The 26,684-nt window shown below is 39.1% G+C and overlaps 1 protein-coding gene across 6 annotated transcripts in view; it reads left to right on the plus strand.

The window, feature by feature from the left end:
- PRKG1 (protein kinase cGMP-dependent 1) overlaps positions 1–26,684 on the plus strand; it is a 467,251-nt gene that overhangs the window by 421,893 nt on the left and 18,674 nt on the right. For 5 of the 6 annotated variants that reach the window (XM_082764357.1, XM_082764356.1, XM_082764358.1 and 2 more), the window contains 2 exons: positions 9,840–9,936; positions 23,329–23,468. In XM_082764357.1, the coding sequence (XP_082620483.1) occupies positions 9,840–9,936; positions 23,329–23,468 (237 nt within the window). Of the gene's footprint in view, positions 1–9,839; positions 9,937–22,355; positions 22,414–23,328; positions 23,469–26,684 lie in introns of those variants that run through there. The other variant, XM_082764361.1, reaches the window with a different exon arrangement.

Raw genomic sequence — 26,684 nt, forward strand, 5'->3', positions numbered from 1 at the left:
AAATTCCAGATGTTGTTGTTGCTGCCTGGGGTAGCAGCATCTTGGAGCTGGAAAAGGTCACATTTCACTTTTCCACTGTCAGCAATGAGTTTTCCACCCAACGTTAATCCAGCCTACTGTAGACAATAGCGCTGTCGGCAACTGTTTTGGGTTCAGTCCCCCACTGCCAAGCCAAGACAGAGATGCACTGGCAACAAGACTGTTTCTTTGGTCTCCAGCTAGCACCCACATGATAGCAAGTCCAATTTTGATTGAAATCATTTGAAGGTTCTAACATTTGCATCTCTTCAATCAGCTTTCACCATCCAGTGTTAAGAAAAAAAAAAAAGGTCCCCCTCCTTGCGCAATATCTTTTAATACTGTACAGAGCAGGAAACACCACCAGAGGAAGGAATATTCCACATCCTCCCTCCACCCCTTTTAATTAAAATTGAGTAAAGTCTTGTTTTTGTAAGTAAGTCTATACTGTCATGTATCATGTTTGAACTATTTCAGGATATTCTCAGCATTAGGCATATTTCAAAAGTGGAAATATTATTTTAACCAGAGCTGAAAGTGGGATTTTCCGAAGTGGGACGCCAAATGAGAGCCTTATTGGAAGCATTGGGCTGTTTCATTAGAGAAAAAAGGAGGAACATGTGGATCTAGAAAATAAAACACACATTTTAGTGATGTGTCAGTAGAACTACATATTTAATACAGTCATGAAATAGGGCCCAGGCTGATGTAGTATTGCAAGGACCAGGACCACTCAGGTTCAGCAGAGCGTTTGCAGAGCAGTCCAGGTAAGTTGGGTGGGTGCAGTTTGGGCACTGCAATGCTGCTTATTGCTGCTCTGCTTGTCATTGCACAAATGTTAGGTGTTCAAAGGCAGGCAGGCAGGAAGGCTGGTAGTGATGTGGGCATATTGGTTACTTCACTTGCAAAACTCAGATTCCCAAATTTATTTTTTTTTTTTTGTTTTCACCTTCCTCTCAGTTTCAGTGAAAAACAAGGACCCAATTCCCTAAAAAACAACCTGATAATCTTGTGCTTGATTGAAAGAACTCTACTTCACACCTGTACAGGATTATCACCTCCCTTTCAGCCAGTGGTTTGTATCCCAGCTAAAAATGAAGGATTTATTCTGCTGAAAACACACTGTGAGTTTTCTCGCTGATCTGCAGCCCCCAGACAGACTCAGAGAGCATTCAGATTTCTCATGGCCATGATCCAGGCAGTGAGGAAAGAATCTGGGGAGAACCACTAGCTGTATGCAACCACTTTAATTCATGGCTTTGTACTGCAATCAGTGATTTGCCATGAATTTTTATTAACAGGTATTTCACAGTAAGAAATATCCAGTTAGCCTTGTTTGTCTGCTTAACAGAAAAAAAAAATCATGAAAATCAATGATACAGAAACTCTGCTCATGCAAACTGTTTCATCAAAACAAGAAGGGAAAAAATCATGTTCAGTTCATACACAAAAATTTGTACTTACTTCTGGCATATGAGTGACTAGTATTGTGAAGTAGTATAGTAACAGAATAAAGGCAATCAAAATACACTCATGTTCATACAAGATTCTTGCATCTGCTTAAATCAGAGAGGTGTGGATTTTTCTGATCAAGTTGATTGTGAGCATAGACAGGGGAGCAGTCATGCATTTTGAAGGGAGTGATGCATTTCCCCAAGCTACAAGAGGACAAGTTCCTACAGCAAACATAAGGAAAACTGTGAAATTTGGGTTTGGGGGCTTTTTTTCTTCCTTGCATGTCCTATGTTCAGATAAGGTCCCACTGCAGTGCTCTTACTTGTGCAAGACAGAACCTAATAGGCATAATTTGTTTAATAAGGTATTACCAACCTTTTGTCACATTTAGGAATTCAACAGTATTAGACTTTTTAAGAGCCTGGATGATGAGAAAGTCTTTATGAACTGTTTTAACTGACTGTACTTTAATGCATTCAATTACATGAATGAAATTGGTCTCCATGCAATAGAAAGTCTGCAAAGCCCCATAATTCAAACAAATCTCTTATTTGCTTAACTGTTGAAACAACTCACAATGAGCACAGCTTAATATAACAGCATAATACCATGATCACATTGTGGAGTTCTAATTGAAAAGTAATGTACTTTTAAATAGGGAAGATCATTTCTTTGTTAGTTTTTTAACTTTATGTTTTTAATTTCAGATCTCCTTCCCTTTCCAGAGGAAGTTAGAGATGCCATAGCTTTAATGTCTGTTTTAGCTGCAACTTAAATGTTCACTTTCTGTAAGAAAATCTAAACCAGGAGGTATGCTATTTCTCCTGATTTGAAGGTCATTAAAGGCAAGTACACTGTAAGTTCAAGTGCTAGTAGGTCAAAGAGAAATTCACAGCCCTGACAGCATGAACTTGAAAAGAAAGACAACCCTTTCTTTTCAATGCAATTGTCCATGCAGCTGCAGCTTTCAATTGCATAGTCTCCCTGAGCACATTGCTTTTTAAAAATCCAGATGAAATCTCCCTGATTTGGATTTTCAGTTGAAGGTATAAGACATAGAAGGAAGTGGTAGCAGCTAAGTCAGGAATTAAAGCTACTGCACTGCTGACCTCAGACAGATGGTCTGGAAGAAGGAGACCTGAAATAAGGAGAAGCTATATTATCATTTATCATACTTTCTCCTTATATCTATTTACAGATGACTTGCTGACAAGTATTTGCTGCCCTCCAATGAGGAAGAGCAAGAAGGAAATCATCATATTGATCTTCAGTCTTCCAGTCTTCCATGTTTTCTAATTGCAAACAACACTGAAAAAGTAAAAGGTGTGTATCCGTCTATCTACATACATCAGTAGGCAGATACACCTCTACATGTATCTGTAGGTAGATTGATATACACTTTTTAGTTTTTCAGTGTTGTTCACAATTAGAAAAAATGGAGAAGTACAAAATCAATGTGATGTTTTCCTCCTTGTTCTTCCTCCGCAGAGGGCAGCAAATCCTCATCTGCAAGAAAATCCTTACTCTAACAAGTCAAGATCTGTGGATAAAACCCATCCCTCCCAGGAGCGAGCTAACATTAGGTTAGCAAATACCATGCAGAAAATATTTATGGACATACTAATCTGCCTCAACCCTGTGTCTCTGTTAAAGGGCAAAAAATCCCTTTTGGATTTAGGGCAATGGCATGTCAGTGCCCCTGGCTAATACAGCTCTGGGCTGGGTGGACAACTTTACTGCCAATGGGACAAATCACAGTCTTCTTGTGCCGGTACTTTTATCCAACAGCTTGGTGTCTTTGATCAGCATCTTCCTGCTTTCACTATCCATGGAGATGTCCTGGTATGATTTTGTAATTCCATATTTGTGAACAAGCTAAATAAATTGCAGTAATGTGATGGAGCTTGAAATGAATTCTGTAATGTTACGTGATTGACAGTAAAATAGGTAAAGAGCTGGTCTTTTTCTTGATATTTGTGTTCTTACTGATCATAGCATGTATCTGAAAGGGATGTTTGAAAGTAAAAAATGTGCATTTGTGTGTCATGAGAGACACAGACATTTGATACCTGGAGGAAGAAACACAAAACATGGGCATTGCCACACAAAGGGACAGTACTTAGAAAATACATATTCTCTGCTCTTGTTGCCTGACTGCAGTTTTGGGGTGAACATTTTCCTTTTGGCCAGTGTTAGCTTGTGGAGAGCTGACTGGGCTCTGAGAGCATATTGCTGTCTTCACAACAGGGTTTTGGGTTTGTACAGATATTTTCTGGGTTTGGCTTCCAGTAATAGTTTGTCAAGGGACATTGCCCCACCCAAATTATGCACTGACTCCAATGGATGAGTATCTTAAGCAGAAGCTAGAATAGAAGTGCTTTGCACAGGGGTGGGACCTCTGAGAGGATGAGTGGCAGTACACCAAGAAAAAATACAGATTTGCTCTCAATGCCTCTCAAGAATTTGCTTTCAGGCATTTCCAGGCTCTGGATCTTGCTGGTTGTGTAAAATACAGTCTCGCTGTACCATGCTTCTGTCTGTGGCCTGAATGTGGCTAACTCTTCTGAGCCCCACACAAACAGGGCGTAGTTGAAGGTAAGGATCTCATGGAAATGACGCAAGGCGCTTTTTATTTCGCTTTCACTCATATAACCATTCATAGATCTCCTGTTCTCCAAAATCACTCAGAAATACCCAAATCTGAGCTTTTTGGAGTAATCATAACAGGAGGGCAAGAGAGCTGGCCAGCGTGGAAGGGAAGGCATGGAAGCTGCAGCAGCATTTGCCACATCTGCTCTCCCTCACATCGCTTTCAGATTTGAAGCCTCCTTGTTACATGAATCTGATCATTATCTTCTGCCACTCTTCATTCATGGTTGGTATTGGATCTCTCTTACTAGCATTAATCCATCCAGAAGTTTCTCTGTGACTTCAGGTACCAGTCAGCCAAACAGCAGTTGGGTACCACAAGTAGTTCCAGGTCGGTCATTTTGCCAGGGCTAAAATATGTATATTCAAATGTATTGAAAAAAACAATGACAACAGCGAAGATTTGAGGTAATTTTGTCTTTCATTTATCACAAACTCATTTTTCAAGAGTAGCATTAGCTGAAGCAGAATGCTAGAAAGACATTAGCTTTATTGTAAGAATCATAGGGAGATATAATGAGGTAAAACTAATTTAGTAAGCACGAAAATAAGGTTTGCTTTTGTGATATTTTTCCCCACCCCATTTGTGGGTCTTAGGCTCATTGGACATGTTTTCTTGCAGACAGGATCTGGTCATCACCATCCAACTATTGCAACTCAGGTTATTCTAGTCTTTGCAGACATTCATTATTTTTGCTTGCAGAAGTGCATTGCCTTTACGATGGGTGCTATAGTGACTGGGACAGCCAACAAAACTGAATATAAGGCCACCAAAATAGCTGTTAAATGAGCAAGTGCCTGTCACTGAGGAAGGCTCCAAAATCTTGTGTTTTATCCAACCCAAATTGTTCCATCCGCTCTTATCAGGGAGCTGATGGTTGGTTCCCATTTGGTTACAATTTACATCTAGTTGGCAGCGTGCAGCTGGAGAGAAGCCAAGTTTTGTATCACGATGACTGTTTGGTAACAGATGTCTAATGTTTCCCAACACATTTAGCTCATGTGATAGGAATCATGAGCTAGTTTAGTAAAGCTGAGCAGTTGGGTAATTACAAACCTTTGCTCCCATCATTTTCTCATATATTCTTTTTAGCTGCCTAGTTAAGATTATTCTGAATTTTTGTATTTATAGTTTGGGGAAAAAAAGCTTGAAACGTGTTTTGGAGTAATAGTTGTCCTATGAAGCAGTTGCTTATTTAAATTGTTGGAAATTTCCAGCAGTGCAGAAAGCCACATGTTTTCCTCTCCTGTTCTGCATAACAGGCATTGCCCAAATGCTTTGGCTGTGGCCCCAGCACTGCTTTTTCAAAGTAACAGGACATGTGGACGATGGTATTTATTCATGATCCCCCTGAGAACTCTGTTTTCTTGCATGTGACACCTGTCCATGCTGAAGATGATACAAAACCAAGTCCTTTAATAGTGACACTTTAAGAGTATTTATTTTATTTGGAGGGAGAGAAGGAAACGGTGATCCCACACCCCAACTCTTCCATAGGAGGATACCGATACTCATATGACCAATACAGACAGTCGTTTGAATGAGATTTCAGTAGGTATCTCCGTCATTCAGATTTTCAACAAACCTTGGAGGAGAGATTGGGAGATTCTGCAGCATGCTCATGTTTGACCTATATGTGAACATTTCCTCCTCTGTACTGTTTTCTAAAGTCCCAAGTGGAGAAGCTACTTCTCCTGTTAGTTACAGGAGTGAACTGTGAGCTCTGGTTGAGCTGGTTTTATAGGACAAGTTACAAAACCCAGTTTATATTAAACAAAAAGCCTCATTAGTGCACTGGGAGTTGCTACCTTGCCTTCTCCAAGCTCCTCTGAAAATCTCAGCCTTCGTTTTAAAAGTTCTTTATCAAAGAAGCAGAATAGGCATTTAGCAAGGACACTATGAAACACGGACTTTTTGTTGTTCCTTGCTATTTGGATTTGTTATGTTTTGACAAATTTTCTGTATCTGTTATTTTTGTGCATTTCCAGCTGTGACTTGCTGGGCATTCAGGCCTTTGATAGCTGGTTTAAAAAGAACCAGTACCAAAATACCCCATGAAGGGCTCTTTCCGAATAACGTCTATTCCAATTAGGGTCAGAAAATCCCAGAAATCTCAGTATAGAAAGGTTGAGCCTGGCATCTGCATAGCTCCAGAACATTGCTGAATGCAGATGTGATGCTGATCAGTGTTCACATCTCAGAGCTTGCCCAAGACGTCTTCCTAAAACACCTCTTGTCTATTAAATTATGAACTTAAAATACAAATATTTTCAATCACCAACTGTTGCAAAGGTCAAAAAGTCATATTTTTCTTTGTCAAATTTCAGAGCACAACTATATGGCTGCATATTTAGAATATAACTGCCTTTCTCATTAGACTCCTGATTATCAGATGGGAAGAGGCTGTGGCATCTGCGAAGTGGTACCCAGAATAAATATGCCCTGACCTGACACACAGATATCTTTCCCACAGAGTTATTACTGAGTTATTTTCACATTAGCTTGCACAAGTGTCGTCAAACCATCTCTCCCATTCATCCTATCTCTGTTATATTCCCAAAGAATATCCCAAGCATCCTCCACAGTATCTCAGATTTCTTAGACCTGGTCCAGAGCTGAACATATTCCAATTGATACACCACGATTTTTAAACTACTTCTGTATTTCTTTGCACTATGTTCCCCTATCAAAAGGCTCCCCTTTGTTTTGGAGGTGATAAAATTAAGACATCCCATGTGCTTGTCCCTAGAACTTCTTAGGGCACAGACTGCAGAACCCTAATAGTTTTTGTTTAGAGAGTTTAGACATGCTCAAATTAACAAAGTTAAAAGACGAAAGCTGAATTCATATTCTTAATTTTAGGGTGAGGATTACACCCTGATTTCTGATTTATGAGATGCCTTGGAAATATCTGCACTTGGGTATTTTTATTTAAAAGACTGATGAGATTTATTCTTAACTTTGCAGGGCTGAAGTGAATAACTCCTGTTTCTCAGCATGTAGGAATTTGATTTGAAGGTGGACTTTGACCTTTGTAGCTGTGAATAAAACAGAATTCAGATGTGCCTGTTGTTAGTAAGCATGTGAAGGGCTTGCATGCTTGATTTTACAAACATTTTAGTTTTACTATATATTTTTTAAATTTCTTTTCTTTCTAGGATGCCTAGAAAGCTGCATCTAGTTTGTTTCATAGGCTTCATTGCTCTTGTATGTACTAACTGCATATAAACAGTCTTATCTGTCAGAAAGAATCAACTGAGGGATTTCAAAAAACAATAAAAATAACACTATAAGTACATTTTTTTAAACAAAATAATAAATTATCACATCTTTTTTACTTGAAAGGCCATCAGCAGAGCTTTCAGCTTCTACAACTCAGTACACAAAATGTTGAAGAAGTTGTGTCTGGAGCAGAATATCCCTGTTCCCATCAAACCAAGGCATTTTCAGGAGAATTGGTGGATCTTCCAGGGGCTGGGACTAACATCCTGCTTTCCTTGCCAGCGCAGGGGCATCTTTGACTTAGTTTTGTCCTCCTATGTCACATGATGTGAACTGTGCATCATTTTGGTAGGACTTCACCATTATTCAGGATAATTTCCTCTAACTTTGTTGTATGTCTTTGGAGACCCTACTCCTCCTGAGACACTCTTGTTTGGCATCTCCTGTCCCCTCCTCGCTCAGCATTGAGAAATACCTTGCCCAGCGGAGGCAGGGTAGCTATTTCCCTGCCTCTCTGAGAGCAAGTGATCCTTCTGGCTGGCATCTTCTTTCCTGCCTCCTTCCACCAAGGGAGACTCCCAAGCCTTGGGCAAATTTAATGCAGGGCTTTTTGACTAGCAGTTTTGCCTCAGTAGTTTCACTGCTGAAAGGAAATTTTCTCATGCTGGGATTTCATCTTTCTAGCAATTATAAATCATTAGAGGTATTTAACTGGTCAGGAAAACAGAAGATAACTCATATGCTGTCTATACATTTATCATGAAAATTAGACGCATCTCATTGCACTGTCACCCCTAAAATGATGTGTCTTTGGTGATTTAGAAGGGAACATACAAATATGGCTTTCTCTTACCAGAGCTCCTTTCAGCTCCAGGTTTAGTATGCACCTCATGATTAGTATAAAATGATCAATAAGCAGCTGTGTCACACAAGGTTATCCCAAGTTCAAAGCAGGCTCGGTGCTGATTAGTTTCCAAAATCAGATGCAGTCAGGCTGCTCTGGTCACAGGAGCAAGGTCACTGAGAGGATCTGGTGACAGTATAAATAATAAAGCAGAGCTTATCTGATTTGTTGACAGTATCCCCAAGATAAAATTGCACTTTATTGCATTGTATTTGGGGGTTTGTGATGTGACCTTTCACCTTTTGTGACACCTCTCAGTTTTTCTCTTTCACCACAATTTTTTTTTCCTCCAATGTCATTTCAGTTTTAAATAGAATGAATAAGTTATTTTGAGGGGAGTAAGTCAGTAAATCAATGTTATCCCATTACTGAATTAGATTAGAAACAGGCATGACAGATAAGATACATTAGAAGGATAGGCAGATATGTACATATGATTGTAGCTCAGATATGTACATATGATTGTAGCTAACACTATGTTATTTTATCTTTACTCTGGCGTTATCATGCTCAAATGAAGAACTGGGGTGAAATAGCAGATTATGGTCTATCTGCAAGATAATATGGCTGAAGTTAAATATCAAAAACTGTGTTTCCAAGCCAGTTCCCCCTTCCCACCTTCCATGCCTCTCTTCATGATCCGTCAATGCTCTTTTCCCATACAAGTCTGTGTCACCAACAGCCAAAGGTTGCTCATGCACAGGGCCTTCTCCGGCAGCTGAATGTCAAACTTTATTGAGTGGGTGGATCCTGTTCATCCATTTCCCTTCCGAGCCTTTCTAAAAATACCATAAACCTTGACAAGGAGCTATTTTAGAGGAATCATATTCATGAGGATAGTCATGGGAAGCTTATTTTGGCAGGCTTGCATGTGTTGGATTTGCATGCATCCCTAGTTAAGGGCTTTGTGAACTTCTGTTACAAGCTAGTTGCACATGGGCTAAAGAGGGAGCATCTGGATTTTGGGACCTCCTGTGCTGGAATTTCTACTCCAAGTTGAGTTTATAGAAGGAAAAGAACTGAAGATATCCTTATAGGAATGCTAATATGTGACTGAAGTCATTCATTTCAGGCATTTGCACACCAGCCCTCAGCTTATTGGATCTGATTTCATAAAACCTGGCTGTGATTTCTCTCCAGGGACCTTAATGATCTTGCCACTTTCAATAAACATTTATAGAAACTACTGCCAGCCTGTGGATTAGAGAAACTTGTATGAGAGACTTTATCTTCCAAAAATACTTAAAGACCAAAAAAAAACCACCCTCTCTTCACAAGAAGATCAATAGAAAATGTCAAAATGTAGCGTTTGTTGGGTAGCTGGAGCTGAATTACAGTACCAGACATTTGCATTGTAGGCATGCAGTAGGTATGTTTGCTTTTCTCACTTCGAAAACTGTGCAAATTGGAGCTATGCTACAATTGGGAACTGTGAAACAATGAGTGTGAATAAAAGCAAACTCTAAGAGATAAGATGGAAATTAAGCAGGTAAATGCTGTTCCACACTCATGCCATGCGGGTACAGTATTGCGCAGTACTCATGTTTGCACCTCTAAGAAATTTCCATTTTTTCGCATAAAAAAATCCAGATATGAAGCCGAAGCTGCCTTCTTCGCTAACCTGAAACTGTCTGATTTCAACATCATTGACACCCTTGGAGTTGGAGGTTTTGGACGAGTTGAACTGGTAGGTAACCTTTTCTTCTTTGAACTTTGTGTGATGTCCGGGAACCACTACAGTGTTATGAGTCTTTTTATTTTTGTTCAGTATTACAACAGAATTCCCAGAAGAGAAGTATGTGATAGGATCATGTATTTTCTAATGGTGGAAGAAAGCTGCATGACATTTCTGGGTAAATAAAAACAAATGAATAAATAATTTGCAGTAACTGAAAAATATATACTAGGTTGAGGAGAGAGGAGCACGTGTTGTTTCTCTCTACATGGTCATACATTGAAGCAATGCTGTTTATAACATTGATTGTCTTTTAGCAAGAACCTGAATCATTGTGCAGCTGTTGGTTAAGTGATAAGATTGAAAGAGCAAAAAAATCTTAAAATGTTACTTAGTCAAAACTGGAATAACGGTGCGATGTCTCCTCTAAGCAGTTTCTAATTCAGATCTAGAGGCAGATCTACTTGATTATCACGGAAACTGTAGATTCAATTATAATAAAATTTCACAGAAAAATACTATTTCACTAAAGATTCTGTGAATTCTAGTGAAAAAGCAAAAACAGCTTTTTGCTCTGCTTAGATTTAGTACTGTGTAGTCCTTATTAAAACAAAACCTGAGCAGGAGGAGCATGGATCAGCAGCTGTTTTGTGACCATGTGTAATATCATGTAAATACAAAAACTTCTAATAGAAAGAAGCAGCTTAGTTTACATCAACATGCTGACCAAGGAGGAGTTTCTGATACTGAACACCAGTACAGTATGTTAGGTACTCCTTTAAGTTAGGAGCAGAACAGTCAACCTTTACTGCTGACAACACAAAATCTATGGGAAATCCTTACTCTGTAACCATATGAGAGCCCCAAATGACTTTTTTTATATTATTTGTTTATTGCTGGGAACTGGAAAACTGGCAAAATAAGTAGTTTGGTAATTATTTGTGATATAATGGATAAAATCAGTGTTAAAAGTGGAAGTCATTCTTCCATATGATTTGTTCCTAACTCTTCTTATTTTGATTTATGTAAAACTGTGAAAAACAGAGGACATCAATGAGAACTTTGATCTCTTCCTCGGTTTTTGTTTTTATTTATTTAATATTAGCAGCAGTTGTTTTGGAAGATAGTCACTGGAGCTCACGCACAGCCTGGAAAGGATGTCCTTTCCCCATTCCTTCTACAGTCATGTTCTGCAGAGGAGACTTTAGAGCAGGAGTTTAATTCAGGTGGTGCTCAACTTCACATATGAAGGTGTTTCACCATTATAAAGGTCAGGGGATTTGCTTCCTAAGTTGATAACACCACTGGGTATCAGCCTGAGGTAACCTGTAGTGAGGGACCTACCATTTGGGGGCTTGTTTTGAATCTTGGAAGGAGCTTGCTAGGCTTATTTTCATTTCTAAGATGTTTTTTTTGGTTGATTGGTTGAGTGGGTGTAGTTGTTGAGTTTTTGGGGGGTATATTTTCAAGCTTTGAACACCTCATGTTGTTCCTGGGAAGGTGGATGAGTTTGTCTTCATGGGGGGTTGCTTCAGGTACCCTAAAAATGCACAGATGTGAAAAAAAATTGTACTGTGTTATGAGTGATGGTCATGAGTCCTCTACCTCTAGCTGCATTCAAAGTTAATTTGGAAGCTATAAGATGTTGAGAAAAACTAAATATTATGTACGCATGACATCTGGTCAGGTGTGAAGAAGAGCAGGAATGAACGTGCTGTTACTTTAACATATCAAATCAGTATCAGGTAGAAATATTTAAATCTTTGCAGAGTTCCAAAACTCAGAAGCCTTCGAGAATCCCTGGTTCCACCTACAAAGCCTACAAAAGGCTACTAATGGGAGAAATATTTCAATCCCTGGTTCCACCTACAAAGCCTACAAAAGGCTACTAATGGGAGAAATATTTCAATCACCTTTTAGGGTTTTTTTTTTTCAAGGATGAGTTTAACTCCCCGTGACCTTGCTGTCCTAAGCAGGTTGTTTTCTGGGTAAATTATAAATACTCTGGTGAATAATCTGGTGAAAATGAAGAAGAAAGAGTCTTCTTCTTTCTCACCAGCTTAAACCACTTCCCATATTAATTTCCTGTTGTCAGTTTGTTGGAGACACAGAAGTTGCTTGTATGGTGTGATTACAGTTATTCCCTGCATTGTGCCTGCTACATGAAGGAGGAGGGGACAAGACTAGAGAAGCATTTTCCTTTGGGAAAGGTGTTTCAGTAATTAAGAGAAGTGAGATGGGGAAGAGAGGAAAAATGCAAGAAAATGTGAAGGTATAACATACCAAAGGACTTCTTCAGGTACTGTTCCTAAAGTGAGCCTGATAACAATTTGCATTTAGCTCTTCAGACTCTCCAGCAGAGCTAAGTGTCTCAAGAAAGCCTTATATTTCAGATTTACATTCCTAAGATTTTTAGTTAAGGAGGAAATAAAGATGTATTACATCACTAAGTAGTCGTATATTTCTGCTAAATAGACTGTAGCAGTTCTTAACTAATACTGAATTCCACAAAGAAGGATAAAAATATTTAAAAGTTTAGCTTAGCACTCATGATTTAATTATTTTTCTTTATCACCAAGGCAAACTATGTTAATATTCTGTCAGCTTTAAAAAACTAAGTACCTTTATGAATTGCCATTTCATTGCTGAATACTGGAAAATGAGGTCATTATGTTATTCAAACAAGAGAATATTTTCATCAAAGCTGAGCCGAGAATTGCTACCTCTTGTTTCTGTCTTTGGTACAAAAAACATGTTTTATGATTTACGGCCAGAAATGAACTAATGCAAAATGTATCGGAGGACTTGACTCTTTTATTCCTTGCATGTACTACTGCATCTTGCTAATGCCCAGCAGTTCTGGAATTTGTTCCCGAAAAACACTGCAATTTTTACACTTTCCAAGGAAGAGGATTTTTATAGATTAACCCCAGCTGCTGTGGGCAAGTCCCCCAGGACATCTGTATACCCTTCCAGAGGGCCACTGGTGGTGTCTGGTTGGAAACTGGAATGTCTGGGTCTGAGTTTGGGTCTTGCTGGCCAAAGGCAAATAACGTTCCCATTTGCATACATTTTTTAACGTTCTGGTGTGGCTTGTGTAAATACACTTTGGTGTTCCAGGCACCTCCGTGAATGCCGGCTGTTTTCAGCATTCATCCCATCAATGAATTCATATGGTAGTACATTTCCTTCAGGCCAGACAGCCTGTTATTTAAGTAATTTTCAATTCTATGGAGATAACACGTGGAAATATCTTTTTGTCTTGGTTTTGTTCCTGTAATAGAAAGCTTATCTCCTGTGGTGAGAAGTCCTGGTTAGCACATGTGGGACCTTTTCTAAGTAGTTTTATTTTCCATATGTCAAGAGAAATTTCCAACAGATTTGCGTTGCTGTTGTACGTAGTTGGCCCAGATTTTTAATGGCTACTTAATGCCTCTTACAACGTGTCTTGTCCTTATGGCCGCTGTTCTGCTCCTTTATCCCCAGCTGGACTTTGTCTGCAGTCAGCTTTTATCCAGGCTACTGTCAGGGGGGCAGAGCAGCTGAGCTGTCCCGTGCTGCTTGCCCTGGGGACCAGTTCTGCCACTGAACAGGAGCAGCATTTCACGTCAGGCAGAAACTGCATCGCGTCCTTGCATGTCAGTCAAAACACGGTTTGAAAGTAGGCAATAAGGAGTTTTTCCATGTGCTATCCATGGAAAAGAATCATTGTAGGGCTGCTTCTAAACACTGGCAGTGAAGTTTCGATAGCAGGATCATCAAAACAAGCGACCCTATGATGGAGCAAACAGAGGCATTTGTGTGCGTACAGCAGGAGCTGTGTGACGCTCACTGTTTAAAAAAAAAACAAACAGGTGGGTTCGAGAGCCCATAGTCTGCCCAGGGCCGGCTGGTGCCACATTCCTAGGGCAACCCTTCTGCATTTTGGAGAGTTGCCAAGGTAGTGCAAGCAGCTCTGGGACATCTCTTCCTGTGCCTCTCATCCAGCTCATGGACACGTCCCTTAGCGTGGGAGAAGGGAAATAATAGGACTGGACTTCTTGTGTTTAATAGCATAGATTAAAAGATGCATCCACTATTTTTTGCTGCTTAGCTTGTCAGGACTGTGTCAGCTGAGCCTCTTCTGTGTTGGGATCTGGGTGCCTAAGTAACACATTACAACAGTGAATGAATCTATCGTCTTGGGTTTGTGTCCTACAAAGCACTACTTTGCAAAGAACAGACATGTAGGTCAGGTGTTCTCAGCCTTCATAAATCATCTCTCCTGAATTTATTGCTTTTGTCTTTGTTCTTTAATTTCCTTTTAATTTAAGTCATATGTTTCTAATCGTCTGCCCCAGGTCACGTGTTCCAGATTTAAATCAAGATTATTTTAGACAGCTCTGAAATAAATGTATCAGAGTATCTGAACATACAAGGTTAGAGTCATTATTGCTATGAATCAGTTCATGTAGATGATGGCTGAGTACAGGTAGACTAAAAATCAGGTCCAGGCCTGAATGCATGCCTTGGTTATACTGACGTGCAGTTATCACTTCGAACAATCACTCAGAGAAGGGAGAAGGAGATTTTAAATCTCTCCTGTTATAGTAAAATTGCAAAAATAACATGTTTCCCCCACACACCATCCACCCCACACCATTGAGGCTTGGTTTCAGCTACATATTTCTCGCTTCTCAGGGCAAATATGCTGACAAAACCTACAGACTTATACTACCTCTGCACGTAGGCGAGCTTGGAGGGAGCTGTGCCTTCTGTGCTGCTTTGGTAACACATGGTTTGGGGATCCTGAGAGCAACAGTATGAACAGGCAGATTAAGGACAGGCCCAACTTTTAGCCCTGACTTGACAAAATATTTAATCATATGTTTCAATGTTTGGCAGCTTTGCGGAAGTCAGTGGCACTTAAAGCACATATTTCAACCATATGTTCATTATATCTTGGGCTGGAAGGGACCTAAAGAGATGGAACACCATTGCCCCACAGCAGAATCAAATACACCTAACCACTTCTGACCACTTTTCCCTGATTTGTCATTGAAAGTCTGCAGGACAGAAGGCTCCCGAGGCACTTTATTCCAGTGCCTACCGTTCCTCGCTGCAAGAAAAGTTTTCCTGATATATAACACCTCTTAGCCTGTCATTTGTTTTTCTCGTTTCAAGTGGACTTGGGGGCACTTTCTTCCCTTCTCATGCAGTAGAGTTGTATATATTTGAAGACCATTATCACATAAACCTGAAATACTCCCCATTAGAAAAAACAAATATTCTTCTTTAGAGCTTGACATGCAATTCATGCTTTCTGTGTCAGTGGTCATTATGTTTTCTCAGTTCCCAGTTGGTTCTCCCCTCTTTTAGCAGTGTCCCATACTAGGTACGTTAGTCCAACCTGTACCTTCCCATGGTCAGGTAGAGCAGGACAAGTGCAGCTATGTGCCTTTGCCATCACTGAATTGTGTCCCTTTTATTTCAAGCCATTACTTCAATTTGTAAAAATCAAATTTAATTCCCTTGCTCTTCTCAAAAGCATTCATAGCCCTTTCTATCTCAATTTTAGTATGTGCAAAGTTAATAATATTCTTCCTGTTTCATTATCCAAACCATTAATAAAAGTATATAATGGTGATATATACTAGACAGACCCCCTTGAAGTCCTCCTTGTAACCTCCTTTCGGCTTGATGATGGCCACTAAAAACTAAACTCCTTTAGAATATGGAGATTAATCAGGACATACACATAAAAACTGAGTTTCTGCCATATTTTACTGGGACTATACAAGACCTTTTAAAATGGGTAGTATGGCATTTTTCATTTTTATTTATGTTTTAAGAAAAATCTGGCCACAGATGATGAAGTGCAATCAAATTTGTTATAGCCTTTTTTTTGTAAATAAAAACATTAGTGAAGTAGTTAGATGGCAAGGCAAAAAATCCTGTAATTGTCTTCCAATAGAGTGACAGATGCATAACTCAGACATTTATCAGTGGAAATTTCCAATTGCATAGCTATCATTTTATTCCAGCTATTATGAAGCTTTTCAAGATCAGTCTTCTCTTAAAAATCTTTGAAATGTTTCTTTCTTATTTTTAATTGTTAAGAATCCTTTCGTCTTCATCTTTCTGAAAGATAGTGTACTTTGGGTACAGTCAACACAAGAAAATTGGTTTTAGTGAAGGATTGGAAGATCAGGTAGGTACCTGAGTAAATCCCACATTCAGACAATAATGAAACTACAGCTGTGGAGCTGAGCAAAATACTATTTATGAAGGTTTGGTCTGTGTTTTGTTTTGTTTTGTTTTGTTTTGTTTTGTTTTGTGTGTGTGTGGTTTTTGTTTGTTTGTTTTTGTTTGTTTTCTTCTGCCCTTCTTGACTATATGCAGGATGCTTAATTTGAAACATTTGAGTGATACTGTCAGATAGGGCGTTTTTCTTTATTTTTCCTTTGATTTTTAATTCTCGATGGAATTGAATACATCTTTGGCAGGTGTTACTTTGTAGATTGAGATATATTCTTGGGACTTGCCTGCTAATGGAAAGGATGTTGTCATGGTTTGGAAAGATGAGACACCATTTGTAGCACATCAAATATTGTTAGAGTCCTGATCAGGATATGAGCTGTCAAGCTGGAGGCTTGGGCTCATGTTGGAGGTAGGAGTAAGATGTAAAAATAGGTGCTGTATTATGAACAAAGACAAACTCAGGAGTGGGGCTGGGGTTGGAGGTTTGAGACTTTATGTCCATCTTATATTTTCAGGAAACCACAGTAGTGAGTTTTTCCATTTGGTTTAACATATTTTAACTATATAACCCTTCTTCTGGTATTTACTTTTTATTGGAATGATTTTATGCATGAAACAGTTTACATTCCTCACTGGTTTTTAGCCTTTTCCTTCTAGACATTTTTGAAAAAAATATTTACCTCTGAGGTTTAGAGAAAAGCGTGAATTTTAATGCATTTCCCAATGTCCTTGCTTATAAAAAACTTACTTGTTCATGCTGTCAAGCATTGAATAGCAATTTTCAGTACAGGGATCAAAACGTAGAATTATGTATTTTTTGCAAAAGTCAGAATTTGATTAAGTAACTTAAATTATTAAATATCTGAGGTTTTCTCAGGAACTTGAATTTTTACTACATATTTATGTGTACTCATAGAGTGTAATTCTGCAATGTATTTTCCAACGGAGTCCCATAGCACTCTGATTGTGCTGTGTGATAGGATATGATATTTGGTGCTTCCCCAACCAGATGAATCTAGACTTTTTTCAAAGAAAATGAGGACAGCACAGACAGTTTCCACTCTAATGCCCATTTATTGTATGCCCATTCTTGGATTCAGCCTTCACAATTTCAGCCTACAGTATATCCCAGAAACATATTTATTATTATTATTTTTTTATTTCATCTTAAGATCTTTTTTTTTAGTCTCGACCCAGTCTCATCCAGCCTGATCGCTACCCCTATTCACACGTGGGCCCCATAAGCTGCATTCCTCCTCTTCTCCCAACAGCCTTGAGCAAAAACTTGTTCGTGTGATGTTGAACATGAGGTGGAAAGGATAGAGTAAGAACCACTGGGTAGTTTGCTTGTTATGATTTGGAGATGCAAGCTACAATTTCTCTCTAAGTCTTAGGTGAGGAGAGCAGCTGAATCTGGCCTTAAGGAGATGAGCAAAGTATCTTTAAAACCTTAATGGAGACATCTGAAATACTTTGAGGAATAAATATGAGCAAGATATCTCCCCCCTTGCCTAATAGAAACAAATGCTGGCAAAAAAAAAGCAAGTTGTAAGGCAACAAATATCATTCTGGGGAAGTCTGTTTCATCCTGGGAGAACAGAAGTATATTTAGTACTAAAAACATGCTGTACTCTTTTGCTGGGGGGAAATGCCGCTGCTTTGTTCGTGCAGCAGTTCAGCTGTTGGGATTAGGAGATCTCAACTTGCCTTCTCGTTAGCCTGCCTGCAGCCCAAGTGCTGCGCTCAGCAACAGCTGCTGCTATTTTTGTTGCTTCAAATGCATCTAGTTGGGAAGCCGTGGAAAATAAAGGACCCTGTGCATACCCGGCAAGCAAAAGCATTTGCACTTCAGTTCCCAAGCACTGCATTGAGTCAGTTGTTATTTAACATGATACAAAGATATTCATGTTTCATGATAGCCCTGATTTCTCCATTATTTCCAAATAAAGCACACATAAGTCAGCTAGCAGAAGCCCTTTAGGAAGGTGTTTAAACTACCATCGTTGTTGTTATATAGGTATCACCAGGCCCACAGTGGGTGATCAGCAGGAGACATTAGCAACAAGAAACCTGTCTGTCAGCAGTGTATACAAGATTTCAAGAAAAGGTTCTGGCCAGCTCCTAAAGGATCACTATTGCAGAGCATTTAGGAAAAAGCCACATCTCCAGAGTAAAATAAATGTTTTTTACTTGCACAAACTCTGTTCACTGTGTGTTCTCATTTAGTTAGGAGCGAGGCCAGCTACCCTGAGGATTAGTAGAAAACTCTGAAGCTTATGAGCAAATTTTTGTGAGTATAGTGTCCAGAAGCTGCAAGAATTCATGTTCAAATATGCTTGTTCCATCAGAAGAAATCTGGGCATTTTTCAGTGGCAAATGCCATTCAAATTGTAATCTCTATTTTAGCTGCCAAAATGTAGGAAGGATAAACTATAAATACGAAATGTGTTCAGGCCATGCCTGTGGGTCTGTTGCTCTTTCATGTCTTTCATGGCTTTAAGGGTCTGCACAGAGTATCACAGAGGAACATATTATCTGGGGCAGCTTTTTAGAGAAAATGCACAATCACAATTGCACAACAAATGCACAATTTTGTCTTATAAATATCCATCCCCCCCCCAAAAAAAAATAAATAAATAAATAAAAATGAAAAAGCACTAAGGTAAAAAACATTTTTATTTGTATGTGAATGATAGCTGTGTTAACAGAGCAGACTTTGAACGCACTGTGTGTTTTGGAAGTTGCAGGAGTTTGTACATCATAAAGCAAAGCAACATTTTTGAAGTGGTTGCAACATTTTTCTATAAGCACAGAGAGTGCAGGAGAAGCCAGCTAAGGTCTAAGGAAACAAGGACTCAGAATAGGAAGAGAGAAGGGACTTCTCTTGTCCTTGTCATTCCTCTCGCTCTCTATCTCCTTCTCCACTACTTTTACTGTCCTCTTCTCCCCTGTGGTTGCATCTTGTCCTAATCTTGTAGCATTCCTCTTCTACTGAACTCACCACCAAGGCATCTTTACCCACCTCATAATGGATTTTTTAAAGTTTCTTTACTGAAGCAGCATTATTTTCTGAATGCTGAGAAGTTAAATGTAGTCCTGTGAATGTAAATTATTAACAGCAAAATTAAGCCTGTCTTCCTGACTGTTCCTCATGTCCTCTTACAGGACTTTGGTTGAATGTATTTGCAAATAGCGACCTGTTTGGGTTCACTCAGGGGTGGCTTTGTCTTGATGACACAGGCTGCCAAAAAAGTACATGCTACCTGGGTATGGGGCATCATGCTGAAGCACAGACAAAAAGGAGAGGATGAGGTGATGACTCTGTGTGGATGTGCTCCCCGGGTGGCACGTGGCTGCCACCGTTAACCTCACGTAGTTATAAACAAGGTTTCTGCTGTTATTTTTGTCACTGGGATGCAGCTCATTTCCTGGGTAACAATCCTGCAGAATGACCTGATGTAAAGCAAACTACCATGAAGTTAACATTAAAAGTTACTGTTTATAGGAATAGTAGAAATGATCTGGAGACGGACAGCTTTACATCATAAAAAAATAGTCATCACAGTCCATCATTTGGCAGTTACAGCAGAAACTCCAAACCAACTAAGGCATGTTGGAGAAGGAGAAGTTTTCAGGATTCATCATCCAGGTGGACAACCAGCTCAGAGAAAAACATAGGAAAGAAAGTGATCCAAAATTTAAGCCTTAGATTTTGTACCTCAGCAATATGTTTCAGTGCATCAGCACATTGAATGCAAGTTAATCCCCCCATGTTCTCAACTTCTTGCAAATCTTCTGCATTACTAAGCACATTAGGAAAGGGAATGGAAAATGTATATAAATTCTCCTGTGGCATAATGTCAAAGTCTTGCATTAGCTAATTGTAGCTACTTGTTTGTTCCATATTTAAACATTTGTGGCAGTGATAACATTATCAAACACCAAACGAAAATGCTGCCTTTTTCTTCCTTATAGTAATTTCTTTTCCTGTACTTCTTTTGAAGGTGTACAGGTAAATATAGGAAAGCAGATTACTTCCTCAAAACCCAGGCATCCATGAAAAAATTATAATTAAAAAAAAAAAAAAAAAAAGGAGAAAGAAAGAGAAATAACTTTTCTAATGAAAGACACAAAAATTTGACAAGTAGGACAAGTAGTCAGAATACCCCTTATCAAAATGTTATACCATAAGTGGACAAATTGGGATTTATACATATTTCACTTTATCCTATAATTTTGGAATTCAGTGATCTGAGACTCCACCCAGATGTCATGTTTATTTTTAACACTGACATCTAGTAAAGATTAACGTTAGAAAGAGAAACACAGATTTGTGTTTCAACTAAGTTTAGAAGTGTTAAATATCATTTTATTGAACATGTGTCTTGTTCAAACTGACCGACTAGTTTTTAGGTTTGGTAGGAGATCTACTTTCTTGGCTCTCTTGTTCATTTATTTTTTGTTTCTGGACAATCTAACAATAAAACATACTAAAAGAAAACAAATGATCTGTAACATGTGATATGGCTTTGCAAAGACTTTTGAAATAATTTGCATGGCAGCTGATTACACTGCACTGGATGGGTGAGGCTCATGAGAGGTTCAGCAATCTGGTTTGCCATCCATAGGAGGAGGGACAAATTCTCCAGAATTACATTCTTAATCATACTAAAACTTACTTTTTGTTGTTGTTGTTGTTGTTTTCGAGATTTAGTAAATTTTGCTCACCCTAGGTTTTTCCTTACCTTCATCATTGCTTCATCCCCTGTGTCACCCCCTTAATCTCCCTTTTCCCCTGAAACACACTGGTTTGATTTAGATTGAATAATGTCAAATAATTTAGTTCAAACAGTTGAATTAAAGTCCATATGCCGTTTATTTACTCAAAATGAAATAAAGTAAAAAAAATAAAATAAAAAAAAAAAGCTCTAACCCCAAACCAAACTCACTTTTATCACTTTCAGTCTGGAGTAAATACAGAATTTTGTTCTGCTTTGAGCTGTGGTCAAAACATGTAGCAGAGCAGCATTGTGCAGCTCCAGTTCAATAAATAACTTGGGAGCTCAATAAATAACCTCAGAGATGAGGAAAAATGTTTTTCTTTGTTTTATGTGGATTGTTTAGGTCTTTGTACCCTGTCTCCATGAAGATTAAATGGCGAGCACAGGCTTCATGCAAAGATAATAATTATGAGTCTCAGTGTGAGATGCAGAATAGTGCCTTTGGAAAAAGAAGTTTTATGTGAGATTGGAAATGCTTGTGGCTGCGGGGAAAACGAAAAGCCACCAATATGACGACAGAAACCCCAAGTGGTTTTAAAACAGGCAGATAAATACATGCATACATATGTACGTGCATGCATATATGTCAGTATATGTACTTGAGCACACCAATATTGCACCAAGCAGTGATTGCAAACCTAGAATCAGATCGTGGAACAGGAAGGTACTTCTATGAAAGCAACAGCAAAATGATGGCAAAATTGAGATATCCACAGGTGTTTTGAGAAACATAAGAGCAATGAGGAAGTTCATTCCATCTTCAAATTTTCCTGGCTTTATTAAGTTCATTAGTCCTAAACCACGTTATAGAAATTACATATCACAAAGATCTACAGCTTCTGTTCTCTGGCAGGCAGAGACAAGATTTATGTTGGTGATGTGAGCTATTATGTCTGCATTTTGCGCCATTGTAGATGAAACCACTGAAACAGCATTAATAAAGAATTTATAATGAAAATATTAGGCCATAGAAGGTGGATTCTCCTTTATTAGTGTATATTTCTTAATCACTTCTACTTGTGTTGCGAATCTGTTTGATATGTCTCTTTGCCATCTGAGAATCAGCTTTTTGGATCTGATCTCCTTAAGCTGTAGGCGCCTTGGTGTACACCTGGGAACCAGTCTGATTTCTGACAAAGACTGGATGCTGTAGATGCCATCCCTCCTTGTATTTTCCCTGTAACCTGAACCGTTACCACACAAATACAGAGGAAACTGTTCAATGCTATGGTTGTAGGGACAGCCTGGGAGAACTTTTGAAGATGTCACATCTCATATTTCTGTTATTAAAAAATATAAGGATAGATATTATATTAAATAAAATGCCATTGCATGAATGTTGTCTCCTAACTTAAAAGGCAAGCTGAATTCCTGATGGAGCTCATGACAAACAAGATGTTGTCTGCTGGCTGAGGCCAAATTCCTGCAAGAAAACCAAAATAGAAGTCACCAAGTGGCACCTCTTACTGTAAGCGTAATGTTTTTCCCAATCACTTAACTGGCAATATTATTGTGAACAGCTAATGGAGGAATTTAGCAAACTAAGAGGCCTGGTAGGCCAGCGATGAGGCTGCTTTCTCATTTGGTGGTGACTAATAGGGGATGAGCAAGATGGAAAGGATAGTTCAGTTGTAGTTTTCTTTGGGATTTGTACCTGTTGCTTAGAGCTAGCTGGGAATGGTTCAGGGTTCAGAAGTTACCATGGTAACATTGGCAAGCAAGCAAACAACTCCCTTCAATCTCATCTCGGGAAATCAGGCTAAAAATAGGTTGCTGAGGCTTAAGGTTAAAAGTAAAGACGTGACAAAGCAGTGGTGTTAAAAAGCCAGCTCTTCTCATCCCTTAAAAACATCCAAGGATTGCATTTCCCTGCCAGAGGCGGTACATGTATTACTAGTTGTAGAAGGCTTTATGAATGTTGTACATTAGCTAGCAACATCTTCTGACTTGAAACTAATGCTGACAGTTGGGTTTTCCCTTCAACAATGAGTTTTGGAAATGGCTTTTCAATTTAATGGCATACCCTCATAGCAAACAGCAGTACCTGGTGTAGCCATGGGTTAAAATCTGCTTCATATTCTTATGAAGCTGATGGCTGAAGAGGTAAGAAGAGAACATAGATTTGGGGCAAAAGAAGAGTTTCCATTGGTGAAATGTTGGATTGTGCAGGAGGTGACCTGTGTGTGACTGCAGAAAGCATGTGGCGGGAATGCTCAGGTTCTACAACCAAGCTCTTGTTCAAGTGCATTGTGCTTTTCATGACGGAAACTTGTTTTTCAACTTTTCCGAAGGATAGGTGGTGAGCCCATGCAGTTAGGCTTTCACAGCTTAGTGAGGGGACACGCCTTGCTTCTAACCAGTGCATTTGTCTACTTTACCCAAGGTCCAGTTGAAAAGTGAAGAGTCAAAAACTTTTGCGATGAAAATCCTGAAGAAACGTCACATAGTGGACACGAGACAGCAGGAGCACATCCGCTCAGAGAAGCAGATCATGCAGAGCGCTCACTCGGACTTCATCGTGAGGTAATGTCCCTCTGTCCCACACACTGTCGTGATAGAGCAAAGGACAGCCAGTCTCAGCATTTGATAAAACCATATAGGTTTTATCCATGCATCACTAAAAAACCACTTCAGCTATATCTTCCCTGCAAGTGACTGCAAATACAGAATATAGAATAAGGTTTTTTTGTTTTGTTTTGTTTGTTTTTGTTTGTTTTCCCAGGAAAATATGAAATTATTCTGCCCATAGGGAATCGGGGAGTTCTTCCCAAGCCTGAACTAAATCCATGTCTTGACTGATTTGCTTGGTCCCTGCGCCATGCTAACACGGCTTTGTGGCTCCTGGAGCAAACACATTGCCATCCCAGATCATGGGCAGATTTGCTGATGCCAGCGCGTGATGCTCCACATAGACATACACACCATGACTTAGTGTTGCCCCTACTCAATAGGAATTTTCCTCTTTCTTCTGAATTTTCCATCTCACAAAAGGAAGTTAAAAGGCAGGGTTTCATCTTTGGAGATCACGTGCTGTTATGTGAATGACCGGTTGTATCCATTGCATATTTAAGGTATATTTTGTAGACTTGATTCATTGTCCCTTGACTCATCTTGAGCAAATGCACTGAAATTGTATGCTTCCTGAAACTTAAGCAGATGCAGTTCTTCAGGGAACAAAACCAGGTGTTAATCATTTTTGTTTTGACCCTAATATTGAAGTTTTCTGATGCTTCAAGTTTATGAGTATCTGTCTGCAGGAAGGAGAAACAGTCCTTTTATATGTTTTAGGTCAGGATCAGAGTGCAGGACCTCTGACAGGGTAATGCATTTCCCCAGTCTGGAGCTATCTAAAAGACAGCCCTCATGTCTAAGCCAAGGATGCTTCATCCCACCCCCAAAGAGATGGGCTGAAGCCCTTGGCTTTTGCTGGAAGAGATCAACCCCTCTCCCAAAAAGTGCTGGAGAGAGGTGTGCTAACTCAGGAGAGAAACCAAACCACTGTGACAAAATATAAGGGCAAGTGCATGGCGGGGATGGCAACCCATCATCTGCTAAGGGGGTATTTCCTTCACAGGCAGAACCACTGCGAGTGTTGGCCAAAAGCCTGGCTGATCCCTGGGATTCCCCAGGAGCCCAGGCTTCACCTGTGATTCATTGGTGACAACTGCACGCTGACATTGTACCCAGCTGCAGTTTCCTTCACACTGTAATACTTGATTCACAAACATGCCCCCATTACCTAGGCTAGAGCCAAATATACCTTGCAGGCTATTTTAGCCTATAGATCTATTTTCTGAAGCCTGAGCTGGCTTAGTATGTTGGTGTAAAGAAAGGTGAAACACAGAGCCAGCTGACCAGAGGGACATCTTAACACCATTTCCAGAATACCCACTCCTAAATAAAAAACCTGAGCCTACAGACATTTGCTTATGGAGCCACTGATATTCATAGCTAATAAAAGAAATACACTGCAGTTCCTTATTTCTAAGTTTTTTGTTCTTTCAATAGGCAAGTGGGAAAAAAAAAGATGCAGTGGTCATAGGTCTAGGGCAGAATCACACAGAATTGTAGGGGTTGGAAGGGACCTTGAGAGATTGGGTCCGGCCCCTTTGCCAAAGCAGGTGCTTTGAATGCTGAGAAACAGTGATAAGATGAACTTTGAAGTGATCCCAGTCTTCTTCTTGTTCCAAAGTGAGCCCAAAATGGAAAAGGTGACAAGAAGACAGGATGAAGGAAGAACTTTTTCCAGTTCTTTATGGCCTGGCAGTTTCCATCAAAACTCAATTTTTGATTCAGTGCAGACTTCCCAGCACGCCAGTGTAGAGGACTTCAGTCAGGCTGAGTTATTTGCTGCTGTTATGTCTCGTTATATGTTCTTGTTTTTCTGTGTCTGTCCCTAGCTATAACATCACTATATATATTTATATGGTATTATATAATTATGTTACACTATTACTTGCATACACATGTAAAATGATCTGTACACTATTGACAAAGCAGGCAGCTCAGATGTAGGGCCAAACTGAATCCCTTTTTTTCTTTCCATATCATGCAATATTTCCTGTCCTTTAGAGTAACAAGCCTTCCCTAAACACTTTTCATACCCCTTAGACATCCTGCACAGGAGAGGGACTTTCTAAGCCACAAAGCCCAACCTTTTCTTATTGCAGCTGCTGGAAACTAGAAAATGTTCACTGGCTTATCAAAGCCCATGCCCACTTTTCCCTCTCACTTCTCCTTTTGCATCTCCATGGGGATTTTGAGTTTTCTTCTACTTTCTGTCCTAAATTTATTCATAGCGTGTTTGTACCCTTTTTTGGGCCAGGCCTGTAGCTGAGATATTTTTCTTCTGGGTACTACAGGCAGAGATGTTACCATTTTGGTAGACAAATTGTGTTTTGAGCCTTTAGGTTAAAGGTAGGTTTAAAATGATCTTGAACCAAGGACAACCTCTGGGATAACAGAATGGGAAAGACAAAATTCCTGAAGAATAGAATTGTTTTCCTAATTCTTCATGAAACTGTTTGTGAAAAATCTTGGAAAAGTATTTCAGTTAGGTTTTCAAAATGCATTAAGCCAAGCAAAGGAAAAAAAAAAAAAAAGAAGCCAAATATCACTCAATAAAATTTACTCATAGATAAACTGACAACTTTACAGAACAAAATGCTATGTGTGGATTTGGTAAAGGAACAAGCAAGTGTTGAGCCACGGATGTTCTGCAGCAGATCTGTAAATATTTAGATGAGTAAGAAAATGAATAAAGGAATGAATTCCAATATTGTGACATTTCAGACTTATAACTGCTTGATCTACTGAAATACTGTGGTTTCATACTTCATGCTATACATCTCATGTATAAACTTTGCAATTCTGTTAAAGTTGATAAATAATATTTGATTGGCCAGATTTGATGCCCTTAAGATGTTCTGGAAAGTAAGCTTTCAGCAGGGCTGCCTTAACAAGAGAAAGTAGTGCTTTATTTCAGCAGCATTTAAATTAACAGGCAATCAAAAATATTTAATTATTCATATTTGGGGTTCTTTAAGATGTAGGTTTTCTGTAATCTTTAATGTAGATGAAATTATAGTATTGTAGTATAAATTTTATTTTGTCCAACTAGCAAGAAATATGGTTTTTTTTTTTTTTGTAAATCCATAAATTTTAAACATATGAAATGGCCAATTAGTTTGTTCCAACTTTTCTGAGATGCATAACTGAGGTTTTAAATGTCAACATAGG

The sequence above is a fragment of the Aythya marila genome (genome assembly GCF_965140915.1).
Source record: "Aythya marila genome assembly, chromosome: 7".
Taxonomy (NCBI): Eukaryota; Metazoa; Chordata; class Aves; order Anseriformes; family Anatidae; genus Aythya; species Aythya marila.